Source organism: Microtus oregoni, unplaced genomic scaffold (assembly GCF_018167655.1).
Source record: "Microtus oregoni isolate MIOR12 unplaced genomic scaffold, Mior012 000022F_ref0000154, whole genome shotgun sequence".
Taxonomy (NCBI): domain Eukaryota; kingdom Metazoa; phylum Chordata; class Mammalia; order Rodentia; family Cricetidae; genus Microtus; species Microtus oregoni.
The window spans coordinates 19,695,538-19,713,476 of NW_024543081.1; the positions used below are offsets into that span (position 1 = coordinate 19,695,538).

The window sequence follows — 17,939 nt, forward strand, 5'->3', positions numbered from 1 at the left end:
ATGCCCTGGATTGAAGTCCTTAAATAGTACCAGCCACTTACATGCTCCTAGCCAAGCAGTGCATCTTTTCTGTATCCCAATGCACAGATCATAGGATCTGTGATGAATAAGGACTAAGCATGAGCCTGGCTCCTGGCACACAGACCTCCCTCGCTCCCCCCACCTCTCTCTCTTTCACACACACACACACACACACTCTCACACACACACCCCTGAACACAAATAGTGGTTTCACACTGGCTGGGACACACTGGCTGGGACAAGGATGAAGATGAGAAAATTATTAAAAATATGAATTATAAAATAAATTATAAAACAGCGTGGATACAAAGCAGAGTAAATAAATGTTTACTAGCTATAAACAAGTGTTGGCTCAGACCACTTTTCCCATGTTCTTGCTGCGTGGTCCAGTCTGGTTTTCCATTACTATTTTTTAATTGCATTTTAATCGAAAAGAAATGCATGCATGCGGTAGAAAAATTTCAAACACAAAACTATAAACACACAAGGGAGAGAGACTCCCCCCCCTCACTGTTTTTCTGTTTTTCCTGGAGCCATTGTTATGTACCCAGGCACATTCTAACCCCCATACATTCTCTCCTTTTTTTTTTAAATAATTTTTTAAACTTTATTTTATATGTATTGGTATGAAGATATCAGATCTCCTGGAACTGGAGTTACAGACAGTTGTGAGCTGCCATGTGGGAGCTGGGATTTGAACCTGGGTCTTCTAGAAGAACAGCCATCTCTCCAGCCCCCATTCTCTCCTTTTTATAAACACACTGGGGCTTACAATCTTCAGTGACTACCAAGCTTCTTGGCAAGCTGGCTTCCAAGGACTCAGGAACCTTTAGGTTGGACTTACCGCAGGGGCCCACGTCAGGAACCTGGTTTGACTGCAAAGGTATCAGTCTGATTCAGGCTTAAGATTGACCTCATTCTCCAGAGAATGCAGCCCCTAGGTGTTCTCCCACCACACACACCTACTGTCCCAACCTGTAAGAGGGGTTGTGGGGCATGGTTGGGATGCCAGGTTCCCCGAGGGCCACGTAGCCTGTCTTAGTGGGGCGTGATCAGGGTGCTACTAGGGGTCTGGCCTGGGTGCCACCACGGAAATGCAAATCCAGCCCGGAGTCGGGGACTAGCAGCTCCCACCGTAGGCACCTCCCCTAGTGAAGGTTTCGTACCCTTCGCTCCTCCTCTGGCTCCTCCCATCTCCCTTCCCTTCCTACTCCCTCCCAGATCCTCCACTTCCTTCTCTGTCCTTCCCGTCCTTTCCTTCCAGTCTGAAGTCCAGTGCCACCCTCTCCTCCGCCTCCCTCTTGTCCCTCCTCCCTCCTTCTCGCCTGCCTCTTAGGCTCCAGGTCTCTGGGAAAACCCGGGGCAGATCTTAGGCCCGAACACGATTTGCGCACGCGCAGGAGCTGTGCCGGCTGGGCTGGTGGTTCGGAGATTCCTGGCTGCTCAGTCCCGCTACGCTCCAGGCCTCGGCTCTTGTTTGGGGGCCGCTGCACTGTGTAAGTGTCCCGCTGGGGCCCCGCGTTGGGGTTCCGAGCCAGAGGGGCTGGCTGGGGGATTAGCCCTGTTTGCATCTGCCCGGATTCCTTGCCTGCCCAGGTCCCCTGCTTGCCGGGTCCTCTGCTTGTGCAGGTCCGCTTGTCTGCCCAGGTCCTCTGCCCAGCTGGGGACCGCCTGCTACCCCGTGGCCAGTCATCTGGCGCCCCGCTTGCACCTGCGGTGAGGTGTGCGCACCTGAAGGATCTGCGTACACCTGTCCGGGGTGGTCTGCACCTGCAGCCTCTTTGCGGGCCAGGCTGTCTTTGGCTCTCAGTCCCTCCTCTTTTCCGTTTCTGGAGCCTGAACTTGGGCTGCACTGTGCGCCACGCCCCTCGCCCACAATGCTGCACCGGGAACGGGGTGCACCATCCCTAGTGGTTCAGTCTAGCGGGCCGCCCAAATCCAGCCCGACTGGGCAGTTTCGCTGGAATGAAATCTTTGCGCTGTCAACTTCAGTTTGCCTCCAGTGCGACAGCTTGGGAGGAGAAAGTGTTACACTGCCTGGCCTTTGAGCATGCCTCTCGGTTGTAGCCTCTTTTCCCTGTTACATTGTTAAAGCAGGGCTTTCTGGTGTTATGTCAGGTGAGTGTGACTTTTAACGGAGCTAAAATCAGGCTCCACTGAATTCAGGGAAACGTGTGAGGCCGACACACCCCCTTTAAAAACAGCGACTTTGCAGAGTTATGGAGTTAGAGCCGCTTCCTCATCTGCCTTGTCTGTTATTACCAAACAGTAGCACCAGGGGCATGGCGCTGGAGACCTAGAAGTATTCTCGGAGATTTCCTGATGAGGTTTGATTTTTTTTTTAAAATTGTTTCAGATGGTAGACTAGTGGGGGAGGGAAGAACTTGGTGTCAAGAAACTTAATCTTTTTGTTGTTGGTTCAGTCTTTTTAAAATTGATTTTTATTGAGCTCTACATTTTTCTCTGCTCCCATCCCTGCCTCTCCCCTCCCCCCTTCAACCCTCTCCCAAGGTCCCATGCTCCCAATTTACTCAGGAGATCTTGTCTTTTTCTACTTCCCATGTAGATTAGATCTATGTATGTCTCTCTTAGTGTCCTCATTGTTGTCTAAGTTCTCTGGAATTGTGATTTTTAGGCTAGTTTGTTTTATGCTTAAAAACCACCTATGAGTGAGTACATGTGATAATTGTCTTTCTGGGTCTGGGTTACCTCACTCAAAATAATGTTTTTTAGCTCCATCTATTTTCCTGCAAAAGTCATGATGTCTTTTTTTTCTGCTGTGTAGTACTCCACTGTGTAAATGTACCACATTTTCATTATCCATTCTTCGGTGGAGGGGCATGTAGATTGTTTCCAGGTTCTGGCTATGACAAACAAAGCTGCAATGAACACAGTTGAGCACGTCCTTGTGGCACAATTGAGCATCTTTTGGTATATACCCCAAAGTGGTATTACTGGGTCTAGAGGAAGGTTGAAGAAACTCTTAAAAAGAAAGAAAGAAAGAAAGAAAGAAAGCAAATAGGCTGGCATAGTGGTGTTTACCTGTAACCCTAGTGCTTAAAATTGCCAGTTTACAGCTAGCCTGGGCAACTTAGTGAGACCCAGGGTAAAAAGAAGGGAGGGCATTACGGGCTCATTGGGAGAGAACTTTCCTAACAGGTGCAAAGTTTTGTGGGGAATCCTAAGTCCACGTGCAGTCCATGGTTTCCGGTATTTTCACAGTTGTATGACTGTTGCTGTTCCAGAACATTTTTCTGTCACTGAGAAAGAACACCCATACCTTTTAGAAAGTCACTCTTCATCCCTGACCCTTGGAAACCCCAGCAGCCATGGACACACTTTGTTTATGGTTTTGTAGGTATTTTGGGCATTTGAAGTTAGTGGGATCATCCATTGTCCACCTTTGTCTGGCTTTTTTCAGCTGACTGCTTCCAGGTTCGCATGTGCATGTGCGCGTGCATGTGTGTGCGTGTGTGTGTGTGTGTGTGTGTGTGTGTGTTGGGAGAGAGAGAGAAAGAAAGAAAGGGGAGGGGAGGGAGAGTTATTTGTTATTAAGTACAGAGTTTCAGAGCTGTCAGAGGGAAAGTTCTGGAAATGGATGATGGTGGGGACGTGCGGCAATGCATACTATGCACACTTTCAGAACGGCACACCATATGTTTGTGTATTTTTAAGGGATCTATATGTTTATTTTTGAGGAAGGGTCTCTTTCACAGCCCTAGCTGTCCTGGAACTCACTCTGTAGAGCAGACTGGCCTCAAATGGGCAGAGATCTGCCTACCTCTGCCTCCTGAGAGCTGGGATTCAAAGTGCGCTCCACCATGCTCAGCTCTTCTTATTTTTTTTTTTAATATTTATTTATTATGTATACAATTTTCTGTCTGTGTGTATGCCTGAAGGCCAGAAGAGGGCGCCAGACCTCTTTACAGATGGTTGTGAGCCACCATGTGGTTGCTGGGAATCGAACTCGGGTCCTTTGGAAGAGCAGGCAATGCTCTTAACCACTGAGCCATCTCTCCAGCCCCAGCTCTTCTTATTTTTGACTACTTCATTGACATAGATCCTGTCCTGCTCCCCAGCTCTCCCGTTTAAATGTATCAGCCTGTGGTTTCCAAGTTGCAACTTTGTCGCCAGTCAAACTTAAGACATTTTTGTTGGTATTTCGTGTGTGTGTGTGTGTGTGTGTGTGTGTGTGTGTGTGTGTGATAGAGAGAGAGAGAGAGAGAGAGAGAGAGAGAGAGAGAGAGAGAGAATCCTATATAACTGCAGTGCCCTTAGAGGCCGGGAGAGGGCAATAATCCACTGTAGCAGGAAGGAAGTTGTGAATAGCCTGATATGGATGCTGGGTACCGAACTCTGGAACCCTGGAAGAGTGATATGTACTCCTAACTGCTAAGCCATCTCTCCAGCTCCTTTGTTTCATCCCTTTTTATTTTTTAATGAATATTCTTTTGAGATAGTGTGTAAGGGTCTTACTATGTAGCTCTGGCTGGCTTGGAACTGACTAGGTATACTAGGCTAGCTTTGAACTCACAGAGATCTGCCTGCCTCTGTCTCTTAAGTGGCTGGGATTGAAGCCAGACTGACCAGGAACTCATGATCTGACTCTGGCCTCTTGAGTACCAGGATGACAGGCATGAGCCACCATGGGTGGATCATGTTTGTCATTCTGCACAGAGACCACACAGGACACTGGGAAAAGTTCACTAATACTGGTGTGTTCTGTCCATGGTTATTTTGAACGTCTGCTTTTCACAGACGAGACAAGTAGCCTTGTGGGATACTGTGTAAATCACTTGTGGTCACTCAGAGTGACAGCCAGGGTTTCTGCTGAGGCTTACTGGGAGTAGACCTGGTGGTGTGTGACACTGACGTTTCTGCCCGTCACTGTTAATGGGATCAGCGCAAGTTCCGCTCGGCAGAGACACCTATCATAGCCTCTTTTCCCTTTGGGCAGGCCCTCAGGATGAGTGTCCCCGACTACATGCAGTGCGCAGAGGACCACCAGACCCTCCTGGTGGTCGTGCAGGCTGTGGGCATCGTCTCCGAGGAGAACTTCTTCAGGATCTACAAGCGGATCTGCTCGGTCAGCCAGCTCAGCGTACGTGACTCGCAGCGCGCCCTCTTCATCCGCTACAGGCACCACTACCCACCCGAGAACAATGAGTGGGGCGACTTCCAGACGCACCGCAAGGTGGTGGGCCTCATCACCATCACCGACTGCTTCTCGGCCAAGGACTGGCCACAGACCTTCGAGAAGTTCCACGTGCAGAAGGAGATCTACGGCTCCACGCTCTATGACTCCCGCCTCTTCGTGTTTGGGCTGCAGGGTGATGTGGCCGAGCAGCAGCGCCCTGATGTGGCCTTCTATCCCAACTACGAGGACTGTGATTCGGTGGAGAAGCGCATTGAAGACTTCATCGAGTCCCTTTTCATTGTTCTGGAGTCCAAGCGCTTGGACAGAGCCACCGACAAGTCTGGGGACAAGATTCCCCTTCTCTGTGTCCCCTTTGAGAAAAAGGACTTCGTGGGACTGGACACAGATAGTAGGTAAGTTTATGTAGGAATGGTTGACCTAGAAGCCGAGGGCTTGGTGTCTCCTTACATAGGAGGCAAAAGTGATATAAAAGTGTGGCTGCAGCAAGGATAGCTGAAATGTGGTCCACTGGCCACTAGCCAAGAGGACTGAGTCCCTTAGGGGTCAGCAATACACTTCTGGGTGTCACAGAGTCTCCTGGTGGGACTCCTGCAGTCATCACTGCCTGTGACTTCTGAGCACCAGGAACCAGGCTATAGTGAGCTGGGATGAGCTATGTGTGTAAAACACACAGCACACATTGAAAAAAAAGAACATAAAAATAGATTATGACCAAAAACAACAAAAACAAAAGATAAGCCTGCTGGTGGTACACACCTTTAATCCCAGCACTCGGGAGGCAGAGGCAGGTGACTCTCTATGAGTTCGAGGCCAGCCTGGTCTACAGAGCTAGTGCTAGGACAGGCTCCAAAGCTACAGAGAAACCCAAACAAAACTTGAAAAACAAAAACTAAAAAAAAAAAAATAGCTTGCATTGGTATATGCTAGGTTAAAAATAAAGTATTTATTTTAACTGTTTTGTTTTTGAGACAGGGGCTCATGTAGTCCAGGTTGGCCTCAAACTCTTTAAGTAGCTGAGAGTGGCCTTGCATTTCTGTTCTTCCTGCCTTGTCTCCCAAGTGCTAGTAGCATTATTGGTGAGCACCGCAATATCCCAGTGCTTTTAATGCTGTGCTGGAAACCGCAGCCAGGGTTCCTTGCATGCCAGAGAAGCCCTTTAACTACCAAGCCACATCCGTAGCCCTGTTTTGACTCTTTTTAACCATAGGCAACCGATGCAGGATGTGGTGGGTCACACCTATAATTCCAGCCCTCAGGTGGCTGAGGCAGGTGGATCTACAGAGTGAGTTCCAGAACAGTCAGTGCTATACAGAGGAACTCTGTCTCAAAAACAAAACAAAAGCAAGCAACAACAACAAGAGCAAAATAGAACACAAACTGTGTGACAAATAGTTGAATTAGCCTCTGTGGTCGCTGCTTTGTCTGTTAGTACTGCCCCAGAGCACACAGAGGAGATTCTGAAGTGTTGGGCCCTGGAGTGCAGCCTGTGCCTCCCACTCCCAGGCCAGGTACTCTATAGATACCAGGTCATTTCCTCAGCTCAGAGCTGCAGGAGGTCAGAAACACCACTCAGGTGTCCCTGGAGAGTCACCTGTACATACTGGAGTATGAAGTATCTACATTCTCTGCATTCCAAGATGCAGCAGGATGAAGCCTGACCCTGTTCCTCACACTTTTCCTTGGATCACAATTACAGATGTGTCTTATGTTCTTAACCCACTCTTCATGTAACCACTTGCCACAGTGGCTGCTAGCAGAAGAGGCAAGATGGAAGCACAGGTTTGCCAAGAGGGGTTCCCTTTTGATAGGGAGAGCTCGGTACAGCTGCGGCACTCAAAGGCTGGAAGGCCTCGGCAGGAGCTCAAAGAATCGAGTCTGTCCTGCATCTTCATATGGAATTTAGATCATAATCCCCAGGGAGGCCCAAATGGCGTAACATGCCTGCTGCCGAGTGGGTGCCGCAAAGTAGTACGCTTCTGGAGTTATCTAGTGTCACCAAGCAACTTTCTGCTTGGTGGTGAGTTGGTAAGAATGTACCACGGAATCAAGCCTAGGCCAAGGGCAGCCCCTAGGGGTTGGAAGCAGAGAACGGCCCTGTCATGAAGTCTGTGATGTTTGGTACCTCTGGATGGAATCTTCATGTCTCACCTGAACTGAAGCTCTTGGTGTGTCTCAGCCCACTTTCCTTCACCTTTGCCTGTGATCATGGCGTGGCTTTCTGGGAGGAAGGGTTAGGAAGTCAGTAGCTACTGAGTCAGAGCTGATGTCCCAGCCAAGCCCACTCCAAAGCCTCTGCTTGGGACTGGAGGGAGGTAATGATGCCGGGGAAACCACAGTCCAGCCGACTCAGCTGGCTTTATCCCAGCCCTGTAAGTCTCTGGCTTCTGGGATGATCTGGAGCCAGGACAGCGCCTCACACTTGCCTGCCCCTCCTGGTAGCGTGAACACTTGTCCAAGCTGAAATGACAGTGTCTTGTAGCTAGAGGGGAAAGGTCTGGGCTCATGTCCAGTTTGGTTTGGCCCAGTCACAATAAGTTGATTGAACCCACAGAGCAAGCCCTCCTGGTGGCACGCTGGGTGTGCATGGATGTGCGTGCACACGCACACACTCATCAGAGCCATCAGGGGTTTTGTACATGTAGTGTGTAGCTCTTGGATTTATTTTTGTTCTTGTATGTTTCTAATTTTGCTTGTCCCTCTTTCTTTTCTTTCTTTCTTTCTTCTCTTTTTTTTTCTGTCATACCGCCCTGTGAGTGTGTTGTTGGGTCTGAAAAGGTAGGCTGTGAAGACGCCACTGTGAAAGTGGCTAGTTTGCCCATGTGCTGTTCCCATTGCCGCCATTGCTTCAAAAAGCCAACACCGCTGCCTAGATCCCTGTGTGTTCTGAGCGGTCCTTTAGTTGTTGTTGATTTCTTTCTTTTAGACTTAAGCTTCCTTGGCACCTAACCCATTGGTGTTTGATGTTTGTCAAAATACTTGCTCCAGGGACCTTTGTGGTCTTCAGTATTTGGTGACAAATGAGCCTTTACTAATGCCCTTTTCTTTTGAGGATGTAAGATGCCAGTTCATTTGGGTGGCCGCAGAGGTTTCCATGGGGGATATTTTTAACGTGGGACACCAAGAGTGCAGCCTTGCTTGAACCCAGGCTTGGAAGCGAGTGAGGCATGCGGAGGGTGGCTGTGGGATGTGCATGTGGCAGTGGCCGCAGGTCAGACATGTGGGGAGCAGGGCTGCTGTGGGGAGTTGCCTGCCTTCTCTCTTTGCTTTTCCCTCGGGGGCACATTCCCTATTCCTTCCTGTCAGCAGCTTCTCCCCAGAAAGGGTAGAGGCCATTCTAAGTGGATGGCATTCTCTCTCTCTAAGAGGGCTCAAGGCTGACCTTTCTAAGACCAGGAAGCAAATGACCTTCAACATAGCCAGTTCATTGAGTCTTAAGCATGTGAGGACCCGTGTTACTGACCACTATTTCCTCTCTGCCTGCAGAGCTCTGCCCGGACCCTCCCCAGCCAGGCTTTTCTCTCCGATATAGGCAGGAAAGGCCACTCTTCACCAGGGAAGGCTGATGGCATGCTGCTCATCTGTGTCACAGATCTAGACCCCTGAGCATCTAATCTTTGGCTGACCTCGTCCCCACTGTGTCTTGTTCTGCATCCTGCTGCTACCACATGCTGCCTCTGAGCCTCCATTTACTGCTCTGGCTAGATGCAAACACTTTCATTTTTCATTTACTTTGTCTCCATGGAGATAGACTGGACTTTCTGAGAGATTCCCTCCCATTTAGCGTTGGGGCCAAAAGAAGTACAGGGAGTTGGGGCCACACTGCAGGGAAAAAGCAGGAGCCCTACCATGGTTGCAGAGCCTTCCATGGTTGCAGGGCCTTTCTGTCACTCACTAGGTCCTGTATCATTCATGTGACAATAGCTTGCCCCGGGCTTTCCTCTTCTCACCTGCTCACTGTAGCAGAATTGTCACGGAGACCGTCAGACCATGGGGAACCATGAATCTGTGTCCTGGCCTGTCCTCTGGGCTTCCCGTGTGAGGGACAAGGACCCTCCTAAGAGCCCCCTGCAGGAGAAACTAACTTCTTTAGTGAGGACCCCCTCGAGGTAGTATGGTACCCAGCTCTGGGCACTTGATGTGTGTTAGAGCAGGTCCTGGGGAATATACCAGAGCGCGCTTCAGGAACAAAGGAAGGGTCAAATGTAACATCGATAGTTCTGCCCGGCACATCTGGGTGGACCACGGGTAGTCAGCTGCTGGAGGAGGTGGCAGGACACATGGGCAGAGGAGATGCTCCAAATAGCTGGGGCTGGATTGGTAGTTAGAGGAGGTGACGTGTCAGCACTGAGTCTGTGTCCAGAACCTTAGAAATAGATGGGCTGGGCTGGAGAGATGGCTCAGTGGTTAAGAGCATTGCCTGCTCTTCCCAAGGTCCTGAGTTCAATTCCCAGCAACCACATGGTGGCTCTCAACCATCTGTAATGAGGTCTGGTGCCCTCTTCTGGCCTGCAGGCATACATGCAGACAGAACATTGTATACATAATAAATAAATAATGACTATACTTTTAAAAAAAAATAGGTGGGCTGATTTGGAAGCTGGGAATGGGGAGAACCCCAGTGGCAGGTTATGAGGAATATCGATCAGCTCTTGGGGCAGCTGACATGTGCCCAGAAGGCGTTGCCTATATAGAGGGTTGTCCATCCAGATTGTGAAAATCCTGCTGTAGCCAGGCAGGAGTGACTTGGGCTCTGGCACTGGATTGTAGGAGGGAGCTTATATGGAACAAGTTGAGTGGCAGTGGTGGCAGGAGACAGGTGAGGCCATCCTCAAGGGAGGGGCCCCATGCAGGGGCAGGATGGGATTTCCAGCTATTGTCCTGTCCTTTCTGTGGAATCAGATGGAAGGTTGAGTAGGGGACCTAAGGAGAGAGGTGACGGAGTGGGAGAAAGGTTCTTGGCTAGTTGTGGAATCCATTTGTCCTCTTGATAGACTCAAAGAGACACACCTCCTGAGACCATAGTAGCTACAGGGAGCCGGGGCGAGGAAGGCAGTGCTTTGGTAAGTGTGAGCTACTCTGAGGCTCGGTGCTCTCTGGGAAGATGAGGAGAGGTGGCAAAGCCAGCACAGCTAGCTCTCGGCCTCCAGCTAGCCACCAAACCCGTGTACTTCACATCACCAATGGTACCCCACGTGGGCTCGGCAGGCCCATGCTTGAGCATTCTCAGAGAGTTTAATTGGTGATGCAGCAGGGTCAAGGCTCAAACTCGCCAGACCTTCTCTCTTCTGAGTCTGCTCTGTGGTACTAGCACCTAAAGCCAGCCAATCTGGTGCTTTAAAAAAAATAAAATCTCCCCACCCAAGTGCCCAAGCTCTGTCATAAGCTCAGAATTCCTTGGTGGTTAAGTGGCACCAAAAAACTTGACCCCCCCAGACAGACAGGTCACTCTGGAAAGGCCGTGGCTTTAGATAATGTGCATGCACAATCATACACGATACTTTTACACTTCCTTTCTTTGTGGTACCAGGGTTGAACCCTAGGCCCCCCCCCCATACTATGCTAAATGTGTGCTCTACCACAAAAACTGTAGCCCCAGCCCTACAGAGCAATTAAAAATAAGGTTTTGTTTATTGTATGTATTTGTATTTTGCATGTCTGTGCACCATGTGTGTGCAGTGCCTGTGGAGGGAAAAGATGGTATTGGATCCCCTGGAGATGGAGTTACAGGCAGTTGTGTGCCACCCTGTGGGTGCTGGGAACCGGATGTAGGTTATTTGGAAAAATAGCAAGTGCTGAGCCATCTCCAGCCCCCAGAGTAATTTTTCCCCCTTAGGTGGTGAGGCTAGGCTTGGCACAGTGTTCTGGGCTGAACAATCTCAGTTGCCCTTGTCCTGTCCGGAATGGTAGGAGCCTGGAGGTCCAGGGCATGAGGGCATAGAGTAACTGGTGGTGGACTCCCCTCCCCCTTCGGATCTGCACAAGGAAGTTGAGGCAGGAGAGTGACGTACCAGGTTATGGTTTGGGAAGGGTCTGTGGGGGGTGGTAGCCCCTTGGGGCAAGGCCAGGAAGACTAGTCTGGAGACCTTGGGGGTGACTGTGGCTGTGTCTCCTGGGGATACAAGAGCAGCCCAATGCTGTGTTGCCCATTAGCAGGACCATCCTGGTGCAACCCTGTGCCAGGGAGTGTAGCAAAAGCTGATGTGTCTGCCCCTACATCTCTTCACAGACATGTCTTCTAATAGGATTGGGTGCAGAGATGCTAAATCCCCAGGTAGTCAGAGAGCCAGGGCAGCCTGGTAGAGTTGGACCAGACGGGGCTTCCCTTCCTGTTGGGATCACTAGTCTCTCTGATTTAGTTAGGACTTTCCTCACTCTTGTCGTGGCTGTTCTCGAAAACTTGCTTAATGCAACTGTGGTTTGCTTTCTAAAAGAGTTGTATCTTTGAAGCTGTTTAATATTCAAAGGGTTGGCAGTGTTTTCTGAGGGCGAGCCTGCTCCATAGTGTGCATTGCACCACAGCACGAACTCACCAGTGTTTAAAGATCCGTAACCCGAAGCTCTGAAATTATGAAGACCAAGGTCCTGTTTGCTAAAACCAGATAGCTGACTGATGATACGGCCCATCTCTTTTTATGGAACAATCCTAGGGCTGAAGTGGAAAGGGGGGACCACTGATTGATTTAAAAGCTCTGTGATCATGCTGAAATCAGAGCTATCTGAGAAGCAGGCTCGACTGTAGCGGCGGCTGAGTAGGTAGCAGGAGGCTTGCTTCGGAATACTTTAAAAACCATGCAGGCAGCACAGCTTTGAGGCCAGGACCCCTGCAGCTCACATGACTGGCAATGACTGCTGCTGGCTTCCAACCTTAGAGCCTAACACCGCCTTCTCAGCTCTTGTTAGTGGTAGAAACTCGCATCCTGCTCAGTCCTGTGCCTGGGGGAGCGGGAGGGGGCAGCAATAACACGGCATTTCCCTCGAATCTTCTCTTTTAGACATTACAAGAAGCGGTGCCAAGGCCGCATGCGGAAGCATGTGGGGGACCTGTGCCTCCAGGCCGGGATGCTGCAGGACGCCCTGGTACACTACCACATGTCTGTGGAGCTCCTGCGCTCGGTGAATGACTTTCTGTGGCTGGGAGGTAAGGCAGTCTGAGCGGAGTGGTTGTGTCCACTATATTTGAATATGACAAAGAAAAGTGAAGTGTGTGAGGGGGAGCAGCAGGTAGTGTCTGCTGATTGCTTTGTGGGGTCACTTCCCTGACCTATCTGCTGCTCACTCTGCACCTGCCCCATCCTGCATCCTCCGAAGGAGGCATATACTCCCTTTCTTGGCCTCTGCTTTGATTGCCCATGCCCGTGCCCTCACCTCTTCACGCCAGCACACATTCTTCCTGTACACAGTAGGGATGATGAGGATGTAGTTCCCAGTGAGAGAACTGGCTGTGCAGTATGTGTGCAGTGGTACCTGGGGTTGGGGGGTGGTGCTGGTGTGCGCCTTTAATCCCAGCACTCAGAAGGCAGAGGCAGGCGAGTCTCTTAAGTTTGAGGCCAGCCTGGTCTACGGAGCGAGTTCCAGGACAGACTCCTGTCTTGGAAAACCAGAGGGCCCTGTCTCAAAAAAAAAACAAAAAAAACAAAAAAAAAAGAAAACCAGAGGGGGGGAAAGAGAGAGAGGGGGGGGAAGAGAGAGAGAGGAAGAGAGAGAGAAAGGAAGAGAGAGAGAGAGAGAAAGAGAGAGAAGAAAAGAGAGAGAGGGAGAGAGAGGAAGAGAGAGAGTTTGGTCTTACCTTAGAGGAATTACTTTTAAATTCCTTTCTTCCTTCCCGCCCCTCTCCTTCACTCCTGGGCCTAGGACGGGGCCTCACACTTGCTGGCCAAGCTCTTTGTCACTGCTGTGCACACCCCAGCCCTACTGTTCCATGTTTCTGACTCAGCATACTCCCTGTGCCATAGATCTACAACCTGGCATAGCACCGGGGTAAAACTGCTGGTCCCGCAGGACTGACAAGATGGCCCAGTGGGTAAAGGTGCCTGCTGCCAAGCCCGATGACCCGAGTTCAATCCCCTGCACCTACGTATTGGAAGGGGAGAGCTAAATCTCCCAAGTTGTCCTCTGACTTGGGCAAGCACCGTGGCACAAGCCATCACACCTCCCACCCCGTTAAGTAAATTAATGTAACCAATCAAACAAAAAGAACCCTACATACTGTGAATGAAGGAGGAAATGAAGTTTTTCTTTTTTTTTTCTTTTTTTTTTTGTTTTTTTTTTTTTGTTTTTTGTTTTTTGTTTTTCAAGACAGGGTTTCTCTGTGGCTTTGGAGCCTGTCCTGGCACTAGCTCTTGTAGACCAGGCTGGTCTCGAACTCACAGAGATCCGCCTGCCTCTGCCTCCCGAGTGCTGGGATTAAAGGCGTGCGCCACCACCGCCCGGCAAAATGAAGTTTTTCTAGTACACAGGCCGTCAGTCACACCCGGAGCCTTGCTAGCCTCTCGCATTGTCCTCCCTGGCATGGCCTGCAAAGACAGGCGGCACATCTCTGTGTGCTGCAGACCTAGTGCCTGCCTGCCTTCCTTCCTTCCTTCCTTCCTTCCTTCCTTCCTTCCTTCCTTCTTCCTTTTCTTTCTCTTTCCTCTGAGACAGGCTCTGTCTGGCCTGTAACTCACTATGTAGACCAGGCTGGCTTTGAACTTACAGAGGACCCCTCCCCCCCCTTCCTCTGCCTCCCCAGTGCTGGGATAAAGGCATGTACCACCATGCCCAGCTAATGATCATTAACTGTGAACTTTGTTTTTGGGAAACTGGCCTTTTCAAATAAGAATGACTGCAGGGTGACTTCGCTAATCGTCTTTTGCTCCTCTTCGCACCCAGCTGCCCTGGAAGGGCTGTGCTCGGCGTCTGTCATCTACCACTATCCCGGAGGAACTGGCGGCAAGGCTGGGGCTCGGAGGCTCCAAGGCGGCTCACTTCCCTCCGAAGCAGCCAACAGACACCGACCAGGTGAGCCTGCCTCACTCTACCTGCACCCACTGCAGTCCCCAAGGAGAGGAGTAGCGTGCTGTGCTACCTTTTCCTTTCCTCTAGGTCTGATGAATGTTTCTAGGTCAGGAGAGTCTGTGCATTCTGAAGTCTTGGAGATGTTTTCTTCTGGCTGCTCAGCCCTGCAGGTGCAGGAAGGGTCACATATAATAATCGTTGGCTTCTGAACCCATGCTGTGCCTGTGTAACGGGCACCACTGGTCCCCGGGGTTGGTTTTGACTGTTGATGCAGGCGCCAGGGCTATTTCTGGTTTCGTTGAAATTTTTTTCCTTTGAGTTAAACTTGGTTTTCTGTTGTTTCGTTCCAGTGAAGAGCGAAAGACTTCTGTGGATGAGGAGACCCACAGATGAGCTTTTGACCCTTAGTGTATTACTGGTCACATAGCAACGGTTAGGCAGCTAAGGAGGAATGCCCTAACTCAAGGCCAAAGCCAAAGCTGCTAGGTACTTTTCGGTCTGTGAAATTTTTAGAAAACTTCCACAAAGAGTAAGCTTCATTCCCTCCTATATGGGGACAAAGTAGTGTCATTGCAAAACACAGCTCTCATGCAAAAGGGAAGGAGACAGTTTATTCTGAGCCAAATAGAAGTGATTATGGCCAGGAGCATAGATAGAGAGTGTCCAGAATGATGTTTTCCACTGTGGACATGGCTACACGGAATTTTTATAGTTACAGAACCAGAGACAGTCACAAAGACGGTCACCCATCCAATACATCGATAGGGACATTGGTTAGGTGGGTTACAGAAATCAGGGATATCTCTGCTATGGGTCTCAGGTGCTGTCTGTTGACATTCATAGCTTTTAGGTTCGTGGAAGGTCGGGACCTGCTAAGGTAATATATCACAAGGGGTTTATCCTGATAGTCACGAGAATGTTTTCCCAGAGGTGGGCAAGGAATGGCCGGCAAGGTGCTAAAGACAGCCCGGGATAATTTTACAGTCAAACTCTACAGTCACGGAAGTAGTCATTCAGTCAGCCTGCAGAATCTCAAACAGAGGCATGGCTTTCGCAGGAGACGTCAGTCCCCAGTAGTTAACACGTTAGAAGGGGAGTCATAATAATTCTCTGGTCACCCATTGTAGAGCATGCCAAAGCTGCTAACTGAGTGATCTGGTTCTGTAGGCACCTGCCTAGATGAAGGCGCATAGTTCTTTTTTTTTTTTTAATATTTATTTATTTATTATGTATACAATATTCTGTGTGTATGCCTGAAGGCCAGAAGAGGGCGCCAGACCTCTTTACAGATGGTTGTGAGCCACCATGTGGTTGCTGGGAATTGAACTCAGGACCTTTGGAAGAGCAGGCAATGCTCTTAACCACTGAGCCATCTCTCCAGCCCAAGGCGCATGGTTCTTGAGGGTCCTTGGTGCTCGTCTGCTGGACGCCCGTGGTAGTGTCTCCATTATCAGAGAGGAAAGAGAGCAGGCTGAGAGGCGATGCTGAGAGAGGGAGGAATCCGCCTTCTGGACTTTGATCTCCCCCAGATGCTGGAGCATGTGCTGGGTGTAGCTGCAGGCCCTGCTGTGAGAACACAGCCTCTGGAGTTTCCCTCTTGGCAGCTCCCAGGTGCTCATGTCTCCAGCACAGCCAGCAAAAGCAACTTTTTTTTTTTTTTTTTAAGTTTTCAGTGTGCTGACTGCCCCCGATGTGATCTCAGACACTGGACGCTCTTAGGATAACAATCTTTTTTCCCCCTTGCTGGGTATGGACAGGAGATTCTTAAGTAACCGAAGAATTGCTCCATATCTCAGGAGAAATGCCTTTCTTTAGCCTCCCTTTGTGTGAAAGTGCTGGAAGGCCAGGAGGTCAGAGAGACTGACCGCTGCAAAGGCGGCGGCCTGTAGCTCATCGGCAGCTGGGTCTGGGGGCAGATGTGCCATCTTACTTCAGATTCTAATCTCCAGACCAGTTGGCATGTAGTGGCAGCCTTGTCTTATTGCACAGAGGTGAGCATTTACCGCAGATAAGCATTTAATATCCTGCCTTCTATCTCATGAGTCTTCAGCCACAGAAGAGCAGAAATCTAAATTCCCGTCTTGTTACATGTGACTGGGACTAAGTTGTGTAATCCCAAGGAACTGAGACAGGAGGATCACCATAAGTCCAAGGCCTGCTTGAACAACATAATGAGCTCCAGGCCAGCCTGGGCTATAGAATAAGATCTTGTTTTAAAAGATACTGGAAGTCTGGGGTTACAGCTCCGAGGGTAAAGGCACGTGCTGCTGACTCTGAAGACCTGAGTTTGAGCCATGCAACTCACATGGTAGAAGGAGAGAACTGACTTCCACAAGTTGTCCTCGGACCACCACACACACACACACACACACACACACACATGCGCGCACACATACACACTCATTCTCTCTCTCTAAAAGGGGCTGGGAAGATGGCTTAGTGGATAAGAACACGTGCCTTCCAACATGAGAAGCCCAGCACTCGGTGGCAGAGACAAGCTCTCTTATTTTCTTTATCACCTGCTGGGATAATATACTCTGGCAAAAGCAACTTAGGGGAGATGGCTTGTAGTAATATGAGCGGCGGGGCTGCGTCCCCAGCACCCCTACTGCCTGCTAGCTTATGCCTCGAAATAATTACACGGACACTGTATTCTTTTAAACACTGCTTGGCCCATTATATCTAGCCTCTTCTAGGCTAACTCTCGCACCTGGACTAGCCCATTTCTAATAATGTGTGTGTAGCACCGAGGTGCGCTTACCGGGAAGATTCTAGCCTACGTCCATCCTGGGTCAGAGCTTCATCGCATGTGCTTCAGAGAGCAGAGCTATCGCGTCTGCCCGGGAGAGGGGAGCATGGTGTCTCTGAGCTCACTTCCTCTTCCTCCCAGCATTCTGTTCTGTTTACTCCACCCACCTATGTTCTAACCAATAAAATGGGCCAAGGCAGTTTATTTTTTAACCAATGACCTTCCTCCATCAATGGCTGCTTTGCTTTTTTAACATTTCTGTTTGTGAGTACGTGCGTATCTGTGCACGTCTGAGGATATCTCTGGAGGTTTGAAGAGAGCATTGGATCTCTTAGAGTTGGTTGTAAGGCCCCAGATGTGGACTCCAGTCCTCTGCAGGAGCAGCAACAGCTTTTAACCTCTTGACAGCTCATAACCATTTCTCCAGGCCCCTCAGTTGGGAAAAATGCAAAGATTGGGAGAAAGTTTTATAACTGGCTGCTGGAAGGAGCCTGCATCTCAGCTTCCCTGCCAGATGCCCCACCCTTCCTGTTATGCTGTCCTCTGTGAGCCTGTCTCTTTAGCCCACATCTGGGAGGCAGACGTTTTAGTTTAGCTGTTGAACAGCGCCACCTTCCCTGAAGCCGGCTAGAGCCTGTGCTGGCTGAACAGGCCTGTGAGCTGTGCATTGTAGTCCCTGAAAAAGCACTGGGTAGACCCTGGGAGGATTCTTGCAGGATGTTCATAGGGGTTGCTGTTGCACTTATTTTTATTTATTTTTATTTTTTTGCCCTTATTTTTATTTATTATTATTATTGCTATTATATTACTATTGCTTTTTTATTTTTCCCACTTGAACAAGAGGACCTAAACCAGGCTGCTTGAACATGTTTTCTTCCTTTGCTGCTTCAGACTCGTCCCCAGTGTGTATCTGGAAAAAGCCTTCTGGTTCCATGTTATTCCTGTCGTGTCAGCTCAGTGTGAGGGTTTCAGGTACTGTCAGGGCAGCAGTGAAACTGGACTTTCCCTCGAGTATTA

At 49.7% G+C, this 17,939-nt stretch overlaps 1 protein-coding gene across 4 annotated transcripts in view; it reads left to right on the forward strand.

The window, feature by feature from the left end:
* The first annotated feature begins 1,315 nt into the window (after positions 1–1,315).
* Positions 1,316–17,939, forward strand: part of Trappc9 (trafficking protein particle complex subunit 9) — a 429,432-nt gene continuing 412,808 nt past the window's right edge. For 2 of the 4 annotated variants that reach the window (XM_041672442.1, XM_041672444.1), the window contains exons 1-5: positions 1,316–1,517; positions 4,979–5,571; positions 7,934–7,954; positions 12,172–12,317; positions 14,048–14,176. In XM_041672442.1, coding sequence (XP_041528376.1) covers positions 4,988–5,571; positions 7,934–7,954; positions 12,172–12,317; positions 14,048–14,176 — 880 coding nt within the window. In that variant the 5' untranslated portion in view covers positions 1,316–1,517; positions 4,979–4,987. The remainder of the gene's footprint in view (positions 1,518–4,978; positions 5,572–7,933; positions 7,955–12,171; positions 12,318–14,047; positions 14,177–17,939) is intronic. The other 2 variants (XM_041672443.1, XM_041672445.1) reach the window with 1 other exon arrangement.